Source organism: Candoia aspera, chromosome 1 (genome assembly GCF_035149785.1).
Source record: "Candoia aspera isolate rCanAsp1 chromosome 1, rCanAsp1.hap2, whole genome shotgun sequence".
NCBI classification, from domain to species: domain Eukaryota; kingdom Metazoa; phylum Chordata; class Lepidosauria; order Squamata; family Boidae; genus Candoia; species Candoia aspera.
In genome coordinates, this window is record NC_086153.1 from 21,236,870 (window position 1) to 21,255,236 (window position 18,367).

The 18,367-nt window shown below is 42.4% G+C and overlaps 1 protein-coding gene across 1 annotated transcript; it reads right to left on the minus strand.

Annotated features, from left to right (window-relative positions):
• Positions 1–2,816: 2,816 nt before the first annotated feature.
• SLC30A3 (solute carrier family 30 member 3) lies at positions 2,817–18,044 on the minus strand. Its single transcript, XM_063304337.1, has 7 exons — positions 17,864–18,044; positions 17,400–17,546; positions 12,277–12,430; positions 10,979–11,183; positions 6,660–6,765; positions 3,671–3,805; positions 2,817–2,962 (listed from the first exon to the last, which is right to left on the minus strand). Exons 1-7 carry the CDS (start codon positions 18,012–18,014, stop codon positions 2,817–2,819), a joined length of 1,044 nt encoding a protein of 347 aa, XP_063160407.1. The 5' UTR covers positions 18,015–18,044.
• Positions 18,045–18,367: the final 323 nt, after the last annotated feature.

Here is an 18,367-nt window from a genome sequence, read left to right on the forward strand (position 1 = left end):
AGTCCTTGGTGCTCTCTGAGCTTGGTGGATTGCTTGCAGACATTTCATTGCCCAACTAGGTAACATCATCAGTGCAAGTGATAAGCCTATTTGTGTCCTTGTCTTCAAAATGAGATGCCTAAGAATGGAGTGCATTCTAGTTACACTCTTGGGAATCTGTTTCAAAGAGTAATTTCCTAACTTTCTACCATTTCTTTTATCGTGGAAAACTGCACGTGTCTGTGTAGTATTTCGTTTCTAAGGAGAGCTCAGGCAAGACTCAATCCATCTCCTAATCTGTCATCCATGACAAATTCTACTAACATTCCTCCGTCAGCTATAGACACCAAGGACTTCTTTCAAACAACATAAAGAGTGGGTATCCATAAATCACATGGAGCCTTTCCAACTATGCTGCAACATTTAGTGGTTTCCCATAATTTTCACTCTTTAGTGGAAAACTGAGTTTAAAAAGCTATTTGAGATCTAAATATTTAATAAACTCAATTTCTTCCCCCCACCCCCCAATTCTGGGAGATCTCATCTCTGCCAACTCATGTGATACGGATCCCCTCACTTTGCTTTACCATCTTGCCCATTATAGTTCTTGATAACAAACAAGCTGTAACTCTAGCCAGCAACAGATGCCCATAAAGAGACAAGAGTTGGTCAGTATAGATTACACTCACGCAAGCTTCTTCTGTTTAAGATCTCTGAACAAAAGCTCTGGCTCTTTTGGGTTTGCTTGCTTTGCTTGCTTGCTTTGCTTCAACTGCCTGCTTGCCCTCTACAACAACGTGTTAACTGACATGCTTTCCATGTAAACTGGGCTGGTAGGATTGAGGCAGGTTACTTTATTGCAGTCACAGATACTTTCAGTATTTGGTTAAAACACCATCTGGACACGCTGTACAGCAAAAATATACATACGCCACACAGACATATGCAACACAGGATGATGAACACCATTTGTGAATGCAGAAAAGGATTGGGTTGAGCATTTGGTGGTGTGTAACATGGCGAGCAGTTCAGCTAGCAGTAGGAACTTCCTTTTTCCATTGCTCTCTCAGGCTTTGGGGCTCCTGGAACAGGCTGCGGGGAGCAGCCTCTCCAACTGTTTTAACCACCCTGTATCAGAAGCAGTACATTTCTGATACCAAGGGAATGCAGTCAAGAGGATGCTCTTGCGCTCCACCATTTGATGAGGAATAGAACGCTGCTCTCTCTTCAATAATAATGTATCCAGCAATTTGTGGTATTCCTAACTTTTGACTATGGGAGGGAGGGCTCGTCTGTTCAGCAAGGTCTTTGGATGCTCAAGAGAAGCCCTAGTGAGAGTCGCCTGGAGAACACAGTTTCCCTGCCCTGCTTTGGAGAAGAAGCAGAAACTGCCACAGGGCCCAAAGTGAACATTCTTAACCAGCCAGCTCCCTTACCCTGTCATGCTAGTTGGAGCCTGGTGGTGGGTGATTTCACTGAACCGTCTGCCCATGCTGCTGAGATTTGCCTACCTGTTGAAGAGCAGCTGCAGTGACCTTAATGTTCAGTAAGCTGTGATGAACACAGGCGAGGAAGAAGCCTCTGGCTGAAACATTTTTTCCATGCCTCCCACCATCTTCTCTGAGTCCTGAAAATGGGTGGTAACAGTAACCTTCCAAGCCAGATGGTTCTTCAAGCACGCTTTCATTTTGTGTTTATATTCTCACACGTGATTATGTCCAAGGCATGAGACTGAAGACCGAAGACCTAATTCCTATTTTTCTTGTTCAACCCAATACAACCACCACCTAATAGAATAGTTGGAGAATCTACACTTTTGCTCCTCCAAGTAAGGCTCGTGTCACCATAACTTGTAAGTGAATACAGCATTCAGGCTATCATAGCATACAGTGTCTGTGTGCATCGCTTCTGAGGTCAGGCCCGCTGGTTGAGAGAGAGAGAAACCTCCAGGGAATACCAGACTTGAAAACGTGAAAAAACATCCCGAAAGGAGGCAAGGGCAGACGTTTCTATACTGCTACCAAGAAAATGACATAGGTGGGTCTGTGGAGTCACCGGGAGTTGAAATTGACTCAAATGAGAATTGATCTTTAAAGCTAGGTATGGGGAGCAAAACTCTGCAAATGTCAGCTTTTCTCCAGGAAAAGGAATAAGGGTAAGTTCAGCTGGGGTGGGGGTAGCAAGATCATTGGGGCAGAAGACATTGTCATGGATAATCCTGTTGCTCTTTCGTTCTGCAGGCCATTGGGTTTGCTCTACTTTTGCAGTATTAGTCACACTAGGAGGGAGAGTGGAATAATGTTGCTCCACACATGCTTTGATGATTCACACCCATTAGGAAAAGTTTTGGTTGCTGCTGCAATACATGCAAACACAGACATGGTCACAATAAAAGGCCTGAACAAGCACCAAGCTACCCAGACTGAAAACACGACTGCTTTTCACCTCAGAGCGAATGAGGAGAGTTGCTGGTGCTTAAAGGCCTTGTTGCCATATCCCCATTTCCGTTGGATTTGCACATCAATACACTTAGCAAATGAAGATGGGAAGCAGTTGTGGCCCCACCTGACTGGAATGTGATATGAAGAGGCGAGGCTGCGCCTGGAACAGATGCTCAGCCACCAGCAACTCTGCAGTGGGGGCCTCCCTGACTGGGCAGGCAATTATCCGCGGTGCTCTGCCACTTCCGGCATATGCTGGTTGAACATGCATTGAGAGGAGGCTTTTGCTGTGAATAGCCAAAGAAGCTGGTCCCTGCTTCTGGCCCTGGATTTCCAGGCACCTCCTGGGATTGGCAGTTGAAGAGAAGAGAAAGGTAGAGCAGGGTAGCACTGCCCTTAGTCCTGTGGGTCTTGGCACTGGCAGCAAGTGGCCATGTCATCTAGGTAGTGCTCCACCTGAATGGTGCATGAGAAGAAGCCAAACTTGCTCTGTAGCAGGGCTGTGGCTTCTTGTAGCACAGCCTCCATGTCAGCATCGGATTCTGGAAGCAAAGGTCAAAGTAGGGTCAGTTGTAAACTGACTCAGACTATCCCATACATCCCCTACAACTGGGGGAATATTGGTGAATAGCAGGGGAAATACAAGCTACTATTTGTAGAATCCAGGCCAGGGTAGTAGAGATCCTATTTTGTATCCTGAATTCAATCCTCTGCATCTCCAAGTAAAACTACAAAAGACAATTTTCTGAAAGAGCTCAAGGGCAGCACGGGCTTGGGATAAGATATCAAGGGGTCCATTCTATAACAGGGCAGGGCCAGGAACTGCCAAGGGGGTGGTTGGAAGTTTTAAAAGTTTAATGGGGGCCTTACACATCTGTAACAAGATTTAAGATACCTTCAAAACTTGAAAAAGAACCTCTCACGTCTTCAGATGTTTGGTTCTCCCAGAGAGCTTTGGAGGCAATGACGACAATACCAATACCACCACCGCAACCACCCACATTAGGAGAAAATAAAATCTTAAAAGCTCTGTCCTGTGTGTTCTTGGTTGTGCCATTTTTAAAAACTTTGTGGGTCTCCTCTCCTCTATTCTCCTTTCTCTTTCCAGGGTCCAGAAATGTGCTTCTACCACAATCTCTACTTTTAAGCCTTTATCCTATTCTTGCTAACCAAGTCTGAAAGCCCATGAGAGACTGCAAGCTTCCTGTAGGGGCTACGAGCTGCTCAGAATGAAGAAATAAAGTACTCACCAACAGCTACATGTACAGCCACAACATGATGGCTGAGAGTTAGAGCCCAAAGATGCAGATTATGGGCATCCTTCACACCCTTGACAGACAGCAGTGTTTCCTTAATCGCTTGGAATGCCACACCTCGTGGTGCCCCTGAAAGACAGAAAGAAATGGCATATGCTTAACTTTGCCCACTTCAATCCCCATTTACAAGCCCCCAATCCGTACCTGAATTGCTGAAAGTGACTTCTTGTTGTTTATTCGTTTAGTCGCTTCCGACTCTTCGTGACCTCATGGACCAGCCCACGCCAGAGCTTCCTGTCGGTCAACACCCCCAGCTCCCCCAGGGACGAGTCTGTCACCTCTAGAATATCATCCATCCACCTTGCCCTTGGTTGGCCCCTCTTCCTTTTGCCCTCCACTCTCCCTAGCATCAGCATCTTCTCCAGGGTGTCCTGTCTTCTCATTATGTGGCCAAAGTATTTCAGTTTTGCCTTTAATATCATTCCCCCAAGTGAGCAGTCTGGCTTTATTTCCTGGAGGATGGACTGGTTTGATCTTCTGGCAGTCCAAGGCACTCTCAGAATTTTCCTCCAACACCACAGTTCAAAAGCATCAATCTTCCTTCGCTCAGCCTTCCTTATGGTCCAGCTCTCGCAGCCATATGTTACTACGGGGAACACCATTGCTTTAACTATGCGGACCTTTGTTGTCAGTGTGAGGTCTCTGCTCTTAATTATTTTATCGAGATTTGTCATTGCTCTTCTCCCAAGGATTAAGCGTCTTTTGAGTTCCTGACTGCAGTCAGCATCTGCAGTAATCTTTGCACCTAGAAATACAAAGTCTTTCACTGCCTCTACATTTTCTCCCTCTATTTGCCAGTTATCAATCAAGCTGGTTGCCATAATCTTGGTTTTTTTGAGGTTTAGCTGCAAGCCAGCTCTTGCACTTCCTTCTTTCACCTTCATCATAAGGCTCCTCAGTTCCTCTTCGCTTTCAGCCATCATGAAAGTGACTACCTCTTATGTAATCCAAATCTACCATAAGGCAGTCAATTTAGGTAGCAGATGCTGGGAAGAAGCCACAAGATGCAGGAGAAGAGAGCTGTCTTCTATGCAATTTCCCCTAAGCTAAGGAAAACACTGTCACACCAACTATCCAGCTTAGTATGTGGACATTATTCCAAGACCAGTCTTGAGAAAGCACTCAGTTTCATTTATTTTTGTTCTTGAAATTTGAGAGTAGTAGTATACATCATTTTATTCTTTGCTGCGATCAGAAAAATCCCTTTGTCAGCTCTGCCCCCCTCCAATGGAGGGCATATTCATTTTCTAGATTTACAACTTGCATTGATCCTTGATTTAGTTAAAGTTTACTGAATAAGCTCCAAGTGGGCCGGGTTCACACAACACATTAAAACTCAATAAAGGATTAATGAGTGCATGCATGATGCTATCTAACATACACACCTGGTTGTATATGGCTCTTTAAGCAAAGGCAAGAGGTTACCTGAGACTCAGAGCATCCAGCATTGTTGGGTTGTGGAAACTAGAATTTTTTTTTTAATTTTGGTTTCCATGAACCAACAATGTGGCTGCTATTGGTGTGGATAGCACAACAAGCATCAGGTACGCTACTGCCCCTATTTACAGAGTTGTGACTCATACACATTTTTAACAGAGATCCCATAAACATAGCCTGCGTATTCTAACTGTGGCAATCATAAGTGTGAATTGGGAAAGCATTCCAGTAGTGTATCACTATCTGCGATGACCCGCTTATCTAAAAAAACCTTTCCTGAACAGAGGGATACTGATGCTATTAGTCTAAATGCCATTATACAACTCTTGGTTTGTTACTACAGTTTGAAGAGAGACGTGGCTAATAGACTCCTAGGGTTTCCTTGAAACCCAACCCCTATGTGAGCCTCCCTCATCCTGATTTGGGCTCCTAGCAGTTTCCAGTAAATTGCATAATGCTTTCAGGATCTTTAGCTGTAATCATGCCATCTGCAAGGTGGATGGACTCAGTTACAGTGGCAATGGATGCACCATTGGAAGACCTGAAAGACCAGGTTAGGGAGAGATCATTACGGAGGAAGTCTATGTGATCACTAAGAGTCGACACTGACTTGATGGCACATAATCAATCAAATCAATGCCATCTAAGTGCAAACGTAAGTACAAACAGGATTTGAGCCAAATCAGGACAACTGCAAGATAAGAGGAGCCCTGAGAGTGCAGAAAGTTTCCAGAAGGATGAAGCATTTTTAAAAATGTAAAGGACAAACCAATTAAAGAACAGGACAGCAAGGACTGAATATTCTTTGGTACCGAGAATATCAAATGCCAGGTGGAAAGTTAAAAACAGGAAGCAGGTATATACTGCCAGTTTGATGGCTTTTCAGCCTATAATATCTAGCAGTAGATATGATAACTTGCCAAGAACCCTAAGGTGGAGTATTTCAGTTGGGCTCTGTGCAACACATATGCAACATTTTGTTACAGATCCCACTGGAAATTATCCCATTTATTGTATGGTAACTAACTGTAGGGAGTTGATCATCATCGGGATAATTTCTTCATTGTTATTACTTTGATCAATGTAGACCCTGCCTTGGTTATTTTCTTATTGCAAAAGTCTTAGTAGTCAATTTCTAAGCTTTTGCCATTTGGTCTTGAGGCAGGAGACTGTGGGCCAACTTATGACCAGACCGCCTAGTGGTTTCTCATTTCTTCACCTTTTGATATATATAACTAAAGAAATGTTTGTCATTATTTTCTTCTTTAATATACTTAAGGAAATCTTCAGTCTTGCTACCATTCCCCATAGCTTTAAATGTATTTATACCATCCACTTGCACGGTTCATTTTACAAAAAGCATTGTTAATTATTAATAATTTTCTAGAATAAAATTAATTATCTGCAAGAATCATTCTAGAATTATTTTTAAAATTTCCATCGCCTCCATATTGTAGCTCCCTTGCAGCAGAGAAATGCAACTTACCTTCCATGAGTACTCGAAAGACATCACGAAGGATGGTTAAAGTGGAGCCCAGCACAAAGATTGAGAAGAGGAAAGTACTCACTGGATCAGCAATCTTATATTGGGGCTGCAAAAAGAAGGAAAGGGAATGGCAGGCAGTACAGATAGTCCTCGTTTAATGACCACAATTGAGACCAGAATATTGGTTGCTAAGTGAATCTGACCCAATTCTACAACCTTTTTTCGCAGCAGTCATTAAGCGAATCACCATGGTCATTAAGCAAAACACATGGTCGATAAGTGAATCACGCTGTTCCCCATTGATTTTGCTTGCCAGAAGCTGACCAGGAAGATCGAAAATGGTGATCATGTGACCACGGAATGCTGCAATGGTCATAAATGCGAACCAGCTGCCAAGCACCCAAATCATGATCACATGACCACAGGGGTGCTGCGAAGTGTGAGCACCAGTTGTGAGTCAGCTTTTTCAGCACCATTATAAGTCTGAACCATCACTAAACGAATAGTCGTTAAGTGAAAACTACCTGTATGAAGGAACTTGGAATGTAAGATCTATGAATCAAGGTAAGCTGGATGTGGTCAAACATGAGGTGGCAAGATTGAACATCGAGATCTTGGGAATCAGCAAACTACAATGGACAGGTATGGGCAAATTTAATTCAGGTGACCATTATATCTACTACTGCGGGCAAGAATCCCTTAGAAGAAATAGAGTAGCCCTCATAGTCAATAAAAGAGTGGGAAGGGCAGTACTGGGGTACAATCTCAAAACAACAGAATGATCTCAGTTTGAATCCAAGGCAAACCATTCAACATCACAGTAATCCAAGTCTACGCCCCACCCACTGATGCTGAAGAAGCTGAAGTTGACTGGTTCTGTGAAGACCTACAACACCTTCTAGAACTAACACCAAAAAAAATATGTCCTTTTCATCATAGGTGATCAGAATGCTAAAGTAGGAAGTCAAGAAATAACCAGAATAACAGGCAAGTTTGGCCTTGGAGTACAAAATGAAGCAGGGCAAAGGCTAATAGAGTTTTGTCAAGAGAACACACTGGTCATAGCAAACACTCTTTTCCAACAACACAAGAGATGACTCTACACATGGACATCACCAGATGGTCAATACCAAAATCAGATTTATTATGTACTTTGCAGCCAAAGAAGGAGAAGCTCTATACAATCAGTAAAAACAAGACCTGGAGCTGACTGTGGCTCAGATCATGAGCTGCTTATTGCAAAATTTAGGCTTATATTGAAGAATGTAGGGAAAACCACTAGACCATTCAGGTATGACCTAAATCATATCCCTTATGAATATACAATGGAGGTGATGAATAGATTTAAGGGATTAGATCTGGTAGACCGAGTGCCTGAAGAACTATGGACGGAGGTTTGTAACATTGTACAGGAGGCAGCAGCTAAAACCATCCCAAAGAAAAAGAAATGCAAGAAAGCGAAGTGGCTGTCTGATGAGACTTTACAAATAGCTGAGGAAAGAAGGAAAGTGAAAAGCAAGGGAGAAAGGGAAAGACATAACCAACTGAATACAGATTTCCAGAGAATAGCAAGGAGAGATAAGGCGGCCTTCTTAAATGAACAATGCAAAGAAAGAGGAAAACAGTAGAATGGGGAAGACTAGAGATCTCTTCAAGAAAATTGGAGATATCAAGAGAACATTTTGTGCAAAGATGGGCATGATAAAGGACAAAAAAGGCAGGGACCTAACAAGCAGAAGAGATTAAGAAGCGGTGGCAAGAATACACAGAAGAACTATACAAGGAAGATATTAATGTCCCTGATAACCACGATGGTGTGGTCACTGACCTTGAGCCGGACATCCTAGAGAGTGAAGTCAAGTGGGCCTTAGGAAGCATTACTAACAACAAAACTAGCGGAGATGACAGTATTCCAGCTGAGCTATTTAAAATCCTAAAAGATGATGCTGTTAAAGTGCTGCACTCAGTATGTCAACAAATTTGGAAAACTCAACAGTGGCCACAGGATTGGAAAAGGTCAGTTTACGTTCCAATTCCAAAGAAGGGCAATGGCAAAGAATGTTCAAACTACCGTACAATTGCGCTCATTTCACATGCTAGCAAGGCTATGCTCAAAATCCTACAAGCTAGGCTTCAGCAGTATGCGAACTGAGAACTACCAGAAGTACAAGCTGGGTTTCCAAGAGGCAGAGGAACTAGCAATCAAATTGTCAACATTTGCTGGATCATGGAGAAAGCAAGAGAGTCTCAGAAAAACATCTACTTCTGCTTCATTGACTACACTAAAGCCTTTGATTGTGTGGATCACAACAAACTATGGCAAATTCATACAGAGATGGGAGTACCAGACCACCTTACCTGTCTCCTGAGAAACCTGTATGCGGGTCAAGAAGCAACAGTTAGAACCAGACATGGAACTACTGATTGGTTCAAAATTGGGAAAGCAGTACGACAGGACTGTATATTGTCACCCTGCTTATTTAACTTACATGCAGAGTACATCATGAGAAATGCCGGGCTGGATGAATAACAAGCCAGAATTAAGATTGCCGGGAGAAATATCAACAACCTCAAATATGCAGACACTACCACCCTAATGGCAGAAAGTGAATTGGAACTAAAGAGCCTCTTGATGAGGGTGAAAGAGGGAGCAAAAGCTGGCTTGAAATTCAACATTAAAAAAACTAAAATCATGGCATCTGGCCCCATCACTTCCTGACAAATAGAAGGGGAAGAAATGGAAGCAGTGATAGATTTTATTTTCTTGGGCCCCAAGATCACCGCAGACGGTGACTGCAGCCATGAAATTAAAAGGCGCCTGCTCCTTGGGAAGAAAGCTATGGCAAACCTAGACAGCATATTAAAAATCAGAGACATCACCTTGCCGACAAAGGTCCATATAATCAAAGCTATGGTTTCCCCAGTAGTGATGTATGGCTGTGAGAGTTTTACCATAAGGAAGGCTGAGCACCGAAGAATTGATGCTTTCAAACTGTGGTGCTGGAGAAGACTCTTGAGAGTCCCTTGGACTGCGAGGAGGTCAAATCAGTCAATCCTAAAGGAAATCAACCCTGACTGTTCATTGGAAGGACAGATACTGAAGCTGAAGCTCAAATACTCTGGCCACCTAACGCAAAGAGAAGACTTACTGGAAAAGACCCTGACACTGGGAAAGACTGAAGACAAAAGGAGAAGGGACGGCAGAGGATGAGATGGTTAGATAACATCACCGATGCAATGAACGTGAATTTGAGTAAACTCCAGGAGAAAGTGGAGGACAGGAAGGCCTGGCGTGCTATGGTCCACGGGGTCACGAAGAGTCAGTCACAACTTAACAACTGAACAACAATCTGTATGAAGCATCCTGGTACTTTCCCACCTCCCAATTCTGACACCCTGGGTTGGCTTTGCAAGGGAAAAGGGCAAGTACAGGAGTCACATCAAACCCCATATCTCTTATTGCTGAGGTTCTCAGTAGTGTGTTCATGAATTCTGATCTTTAACTTTGTTACACCTGAGCTATAAAAATCCAGATGACCACTAGATGGCAGCCATTCTAATGGACTTGTAGCTCAGATACAGTACAGTAGGCCTAAACTTTGTACAGACAATTCCTCTGGAAGTAACCAGGTTCTCTACACTACACTGCAATTTTGTTTTATGGTTATTTTAATTTTGTTTAAAAAATATTTTGTTCTCTTTAAAAATGCATGCATCATTAAATTCATTAGTAAGTTTGTTCTTTTCGATTTCCTTTAGACAAACTGATATTCTGTGATTGGCAAGCCAGCCATGGCTGCAAGTGTCCACTGCATCACACAACCAGAAACTGTTGTCATTGTATGTCAATGAGTATAATTACCAGGAGCTTTGGGGCTCTTCCTTCTCCCAACTAATCTGGATGGGAACTTGGTATCTCTTCCACTGAATAGTTGCATGTGCAGGAAATGAAATGAAGGTGGCTTTTGGAAGAAAAAACATTATCTTGTTCTACTAACAATCCGATACCTACATCTCTGTTTCCCTGAGCCTGATCTCCCAATCAGACCTATCATTAGGGAAAGGCATCTGGCCCAACCATAGGTTCTTTTGCAATGTTTGAGGAAGGGCTATCTCTTCCATCACCTGTTTCTGTATTTATCTCCTTGGTGACTCAGTTGTGCTGGGATTCTGCATCTGCTCTTCTACCAACTACTGCTTCAGGCTGTGGGGGACGAGTGGAAGTAATGGGGAGAGATGCTGGGTCCTCATTTAGAGAGGAAGAGAAAGAGAAATGTCTGATTTGTATTAAACAGGCATCATACCCTGATCCTTCATACCTTGAAATAGATGACAGTGGCAGCCACAAAGACCCCAATGCTTTGAAGTAGGTCCCCCACCACATGTACAAAAGCCGCTCGGACACTGGTGTTGCTATGGTTGGGAATGGACGGGCCACAGGGGCTGTCATCAATCCGTTCATAGCCCCCTGTGCTGAGTCCATGACTGTGTGCAGAACCTGACTGATGCAGAAGGTAGACCATGCTGTGGAGAGTTACAAGAATGGCAACTAAGGTCATGTTTGTGTCTACTTCTCACCAAACAATTCTAAAAATCCCATCCATCTCAGCAAACCCTCTTCTACCCATAGTTCCTGTTCGTTCACCAATCGTTGGTGCAGACATCTGGACTGGCATAGGTATCATATTCATACTGGTGATACTGTTTAATTACAAAATAGTAAAAAGCTATATAAGAGAAGGAAACCTCCTTTGCTTCTCTTCCTGTTTCATTTGCTGTCAAAGTGCTCAAGGCGCAACAAAAATGTAGCAGCTAGTATGGATTCTTATGGGCATCTCCTAATCAGTGCTTTTAGGAGGACAGCCAAGCGAAGTAGCAAATCTCTCAAATATGAACACGTTTTATTTTGATGTATAGTTCTTTTTCTAATATTTTAGAACTGCTCTGCAGGGAGCAAGACAGGCTAGGTGGAATATCACTGCCATACGATCAGCAATAGTTTCCACATTATCTCCATCTTGAATTTTACATTTTTGTATTTTTATATTTATATTGGTATTTATGTATATTTATATTTATATTTGTATCGATTTTATATTATACCGTTTTTATTGACTGTCATTTTATTATCTGTAGACCGCCCAGAGTCGTTGTACACAAGATGGGCGGCAGAGAAATTTGACAAATAAATAAATAAATAAATAACTCTCCAGCATCTTGGGGAATGAAAAGATAACTACTTTGGGAGAAGCCATTTTGTAAAAATGACCAGTGGAAGGAAGTGGATTCTGGCAAAGTCAGATCAAAAGTCCATCTTATCTAGAGGTTTCTTTCTAACCAAACCAGCCAAATAATTCTGGAAATATCAACAAAACCCCCAAAATACAGTGGTACCTTAAAGAGAAATAGAACGAGTTTCTTATGACCACAAACAGGACCTGCCTGCTCATAATAGGATGCCCTCAACATGCAGTCAGTGGAAGCATATGGCTGACAACTTGCAACAGAAGTTAGCTTGTTGTACAATAGGTCCCACATAGACACTCTACCTGATAATCAAATTTACCTCCTCACAGAGTTAATATTCAAATATTTCCCCCATCCTAGTATTCCTTACATGATGTTCACTCCCACTGCACAGGCTGAAGTGCCCAGCATCACAGAGGCTTCAATCTCATAGTCGTTGCTGATTATGCGGACTGAAGCTAAGTAGACCAGCACTCCTGTAACAATCCAGATAGAGAGGACAGAAGCCAAGGCACCCAGGGTTTCTGTAAGGAAAAAGAAAGCTGCTGTTCAGGCTCCCTGACTATTTTCTTCTTGTTCTTTCTGCAAGCTGCTCAGGGGATAGTAATGCAGCCTGGTACCCACTTCACACCAAAAGGGTAAGGCTTTGACCTCATCTTGGGCCTGTTCAAAATTTATTTGGGAAAATTTTGGGAGAATCTACAAGCTAGTTTAAATTTTCATGTTGGCCTTCTCCCTACTTGCCATTTAGAGCTGTTTTATAGTGCCCTTACAACTGCCCTGTTCTCCCTTAGATCATTTTCATACATCTTGTCACCCAATCATCATGCCAAAATAACAGTGATGCAGACAGGCTTTATATCACTTCTACGATGGCTGGGTGATGCCATGAAGACAGTGTAACCACAAGTATGAAAATGACCATGGCATGACAACACTCATTTCATCACTAGTTGAAATTTAAACAACCTTATGTTGTGATTTTCCTCTTTAAACTTACATTCTCTAATCAGTTGTATTTAATGAACAATTGTACTTATAAGCTAACGTTCAAGATTTTAAATCTGGGTTTCAACAATACATGGAACAAGAACTGCCAGATGTACAAACCGGATTCAGAAGAGGCAGGAGCACTTGAGTTTACTTTGCTAATATCTCATAGATAATGGAAAAGGCAAGGGAGCTCCAAAAAAATATGTGTTTTGGCATTTTTATTATGCTCAGGCTTTTAACTGTATAATCCACAACAAACTGTATACAGACCTTAAAAATATGGATGTATTCATATTCAGCCATCTCACCTGGCTGTTGAAGAATTTATTTGATGACTAGGCAGCAACAGAAAATGGTGCAAGTAAATGGTTCAAAATTGGGAAAATTGGGAAAGGACTGCACCAAGGTACTAGGCTTTATTTAACTTACGTGCAGAATATAACATGAGAAATGCTGGGACAGATGACATACAAATTGGAATTCAAATTGTTGGGAGAAACATCAACAACCTTAGATATGCTGATGATATTTGAGGTCTTAAAGTGGGAAGGACATCAGGAATCTCTTGTTAAAAGTGAAAAAAGAGACTGCAAAATCTGGTTTGCTGCTCAATATAAAAAAAACCCTAAGATTATGTCAATAGGCAATGCTAACACAATGCAAATAGTTAAAGAAGAAATTGAAGTAGTAGCATATTATTTTCCTAGGCTCAAAAATTCACAGGGATGGTGACTGTAGACATGAAATCAAGAGATATAACCTCCTTGGGAGAAAGACAAGTCTAGGCAAAATACTAACATGAAGAGACAGCAAAAGTCCATGGTTCTCCAGCTGTAATATATGGCTATGAAAGCTGAACTGTAAAAATTGATTGAGAATATCTTGGATGACAAAAACAAATCACTCAATAGCAGAGAAGTAAAACCAGACTGATCACTGGACACACACTATTAACCAAGTTAATGTTGAAATAGTTTGGATACACAATGTGAAAAGACCTTGCTCACATCGGAGAAAATCCGGATACTTGGAAAAATCAAAGGCAGTAAGAAAAGAGGCCAACAGAAAATAAGATGGCTAGATACTATCACTGATACAACTGTGTGCTTGCAAAAACTCAAAGAAGCAGTGATTAACAATCTTAGAGAAGCCACTACAGAGTCTCCAAACTGCAACAGGGTACAATGGCATCAGATCTACCCTATCTGTGCCACGTGAGTTGGTAGATGATGTGCCGAAAAGGGACAACAGCAAAAACCAGAAGAGAAAATCATTCTGAGGGCCTGTAATAGGCACACTCCCACATTTGGGCAACATGTTTCAGTAAGGAGCCATAATAGAAATAGAATGGTGAGGAAACCAAGTTTATGATGGCACTGTTTTGTGCTGACAAAAGGAGTGGGGAATTTGGGAAATCACATTTGCTATAAAACTAATTGGATGATATTGAGCCTATCCATTTTCTTCAGCCTATAAAGTTGATGTGAGTTAAAATACGAGTCACTTTTCTTCAACTTAGCTGAAGAAAAAGTTGATTACACATTTAACTAATATTATTATTCTTTTATTTATTACACTTATTTTTGAATCCTGCATTTCAGGATAACAAATTTTCCAAGCTAATAAGTAATCTAAACAATTATAAATAAAATTATAATAAAATTATAAATAAAAACAAAATAACCATTATTACAAACAACCGAACTTCTAGGATCCTTTCCAGGTGCCTGGGGGCTGTATGGGCCTGGATGGGGAACAACAGCCTTCAACTGAACCCTGGTAAGACAGAGTGGCTGTGGATTGATGGCCCCTTGGGTTCCAGGAAGTTGTCTTCTTTGGTTCTGGATGGGGTGGCACTGCCCCATTCGGAGCCAGTGCGGAACCTGGGGGTCCTCCTGGACTTGCGACTCCTGCTCGAAGAGCAGGTGGCAGTCGCGGCCAGGAGGGCCTTTGCACATCTCCGGGTGGTGCACCAGCTATGCCCATTCCTGGACCGAGATGCCCTCCAAACAGTCACTCATGCCCTTGTCATCTCCCATATAGACTACTGCAATGCGCTCTACATGGGGCTACCCTTGAAAAGCATTTGGAAGCTTCAGCTGGTCCAGAATGCGGCTGTGCGGACAGTTATTGGGGCTGTAAAATCAGCCCATGTGACACCACCATTAGGCGAGCTGCATTGGGTACCAGTTTGCTTCCAGGTCCAACTCAAGGTGTTGGTCATCACCTTTAAAGCCCTACATGGCATGGGACCAGGGTACCTGAGGGACCATCTCGTCCCCATAACATCGACCCATCCCACCCGGTCAGGCAGGGAGGGCATGCTACGGACCCCATCAGCAAAGGAATTTCATCTAGCGGGGTCCAGGAGGCGAGCCTTCTCTGCAGTGGCACCCGCCCTTTGGAACATCTTGCCCCCAGAGTTGAGACAGGTTTCCTCGCTCTCAGACTTCCGGAAGAAACTGAAGACCTGGTTCTGCCGCCTTGCTTGGGAGGGGGAGAGTGATAGCTCCACCTGGGGATGGCTGGCGCCATAGCACCTCTTAGTGATTGTGTTCCATCTCCACTTGGGTTTTACATTTGTTTTTATGTATATTTTAATGGTAATTTTAGGTGGTTATGTTTTTAGTGTTATTTTATTGTAAACCGCCCAGAGTCCCCCATTGGGGGAGATGGGCGGTGATATAAATTTAATAAATAATAAAATAATAATAATCCTTCCTGTGGGGCAATGGATGGTAATGGTCTTGTGAGTGGATCAAAAGAATCCAGCAGCTGTAATGGTGGGTCTCTTGCCTTCCTCCCTTTCCCTTTCCTCATCAAAGATGATATGACTGTCCACCCCAAGAAGTTCTTTGGGCTTCTAATTGCCAACAGATTACCTAGACAAATGATTGAAGGAAGGGAGGGGAAAGAAAACTGAAGGGAAGTCTTAGACAATGGACAAGTATGTCTCACAGAAGACTAGGTCAAATGTTCAAAATAGGCAGTCCTGAAAATGGATGCTGGAGAATATTCCTGCTTGAATTTGCATCTGATTCTCTGCATTGAAAGAGAGTCTGCAAGTCCCCTGCAACAAAGAAATCTTTTGGTCTTCATCAAGCTTCTAAAAAGGAAAGTAAATACATTCACTGTACCTTCTTTTATCTTCAGTCAGTCATTTGGCTTCCTTACTCCCTTCCCTCCTGGAGCTCTTTGCATGTACAGTAGCATTTAGAAAGCCTCTTAAACTCCTTACTATGAGGCTTGAAAAGCCCAAGCCTCAGTCTAGGGGAGGGGATGCCAACCTTTGAAAAACTAAATACTTCTACGTTTTTCAAATATTGCTACATTCGAATTCAGAAACTATAACATACTGTAGGTCCTATTAGATCTTCAGAGACCTTCATTCACAGCGCACATAGCTCCACACTTCCCTTTCTAAGCATTTTGCCTTACACAGACATCTCCTTTGAAATGGTACAAAAGGGAGGAGGAATCCATTCCTTCGCATTTTTCATGCACACATTTCTTTTGGAGATGCATCACATATGTTCAAATGCTGTTCTTTTAATGTTTTAATTGGTGTAATGATTTTGTGGATAAATGGAGAGAAGCAAAGGGGACAATTGGAAAAGAGCACCCACAGAGAAGGCAGTACCATAGTCACATGTATTGAGTCACTGTATTGATTAGAAAGGTCTTTTTTTTTAAGAAGGGAAAAACTATCCCAGACCCACACATAGGGGAACAATACTCACCAAAAGAATGTTTCAGATGGATTTCCATTATAGTTCAAGGAAATAAAACAACCTAATTTAAATATAATCCAAAAAGTTGTTTCAGTTATTTGCTGGGCTATTAACTTCAATAGATAAGATGGAAAAAACAACTATGGCACAGGGTGTAATGAGAAGGAAGGAACAGAGTGAACATTCTGTCCCAAGCCAATCCTGGTCTTAACAAGATTCTGATCAGAGGAAAATCTTACACCACAAGATCGAAAGGATTATCTTTTGGAATTCCTTCATGCCATCAATGGAAGACGGCACAGGTTAGTGTGAACAGCCCTCAGATGCAGCAGAAGAAAAACCAGGAACAAGTGTCCTGTTGTCTAAATGTTTTTTTTTTTTATGAACAGTAAAAATAAAAAAAACAGAGTTTTCTAGAAATGTAAATTCCATTCAGACTTTTCTGTAAGGCCAACCCACAGTTACTCTAATGTCCACTCTAGCCTCATCGGGCAAAATGGTAACCCTGATTCGCAGCACATGTGCTGAAAGCCATGTGCAGATGGTTGTAATGCAACCATCTCCCCTCAGCTCTGATTGCTGGCTAAACAAATTTTCCTAGGTTGTGTGTCAATTTGTGGAGAAGGGCTCCAGCCTCCAGTGTAAAAAACATGCTTCAGCTTTCTGCTAATGTCAGGGAAGGGATCTAGCCTGTCTGAATGACATGGGGTGGGTAGTTATACTATAGGAATGTCATAGCTTTAGTTGGTCAGCTATTGAAAGAACCTACCTGAGCGGTGCCAGCCAAAGCTCATGGTCTTGGTGGCTGGACGAGTAGAGACCCAGAGTGAAAAGAGGCTGACACCCATGCTGCCCATATCTGTCAACAGGTGGGCTGCATCTGTCATGATGGCCAGGCTGTGTGCCAGGTATCCACCTGGAAGGCAAACAGAAAGGCCTCAGGGGCCCTCAAAGGCAGAGGTTGAGACAGATCAGTTAAAACCTAGCACATGCACGTGCACAACTTGCTAAACTGGTTGATGATAAGATAACCTTGGTTTGTTGTGGGGTGTCACTTCATGTTTTGTGCAGACAGAGGCCTTTTAGTTAGTTTATGGTTTAATGAGTTGGGTGAAACCAGAAAATGGGTTAATTCAATAACCAGATTAAGTGTGTTTAGGTGAATGCAGATGACTAGTAAATTAATAAATAGATGGGGCAGATCTTCTATTATACCTTTTTGACAAAACTGACCTATGACTTCTCCAACCATGAAGAGAAAGCAGACCAGACAGGCAATGCTGAGTTTCCGCTGAGCGTCAAGTTTCTGTTGATTTTGACTGGGGGAACATGGCCCAAGGTGACAGTGGGGGACCACACAGGGCTCCATCTTGAGACCCACCATGGATATATTTGCATGGCCATTCTCCGAAGGCAGGTTGGGAAAGACATCTTGAGAACCTGCAAACAAACTGAAAAAACATTGGGCCATCAGAAGAACCCTGCACCTGGGTCAGATGTCAGAAATCCATATCAGGTATCTCCCAGATGTTGCAGTGGTGTTAATCCAAATATCCAGCAAGAATAGAAAAATAGCATGGCAAATGGAGTATGAAGGCCTGAGCAGAAATCATGAAGATGCAGCCCATTGGATGTTGGTGAGAGCAGTGAAGATAAAGGTTCACATTTATAAAATTCCAAAATACATGATAAAAACTAACAGCACCATCTAGAAGCTCCATAACATTAGATTCCTGC

Coding starts and splice junctions, on each gene's coding strand:
- SLC30A3 (XM_063304337.1), bottom strand. CDS start 18,014: ATGGTGGGTCTCAAGATGGAGCCCTGTGTGGTCCCCCACTGTCACCTT. Junction 6,766..10,978: donor CCACTGTCATCTATTTCAAG/GTATGAAGGATC, acceptor TTCTTTTTGCAG/CCCCAATATAAGATTGCTGA. Junction 3,806..6,659: donor CTTTCGAGTACTCATGGAAG/GTAAGTTGCATT, acceptor TCTGTCTTTCAG/GGGCACCACGAGGTGTGGCA.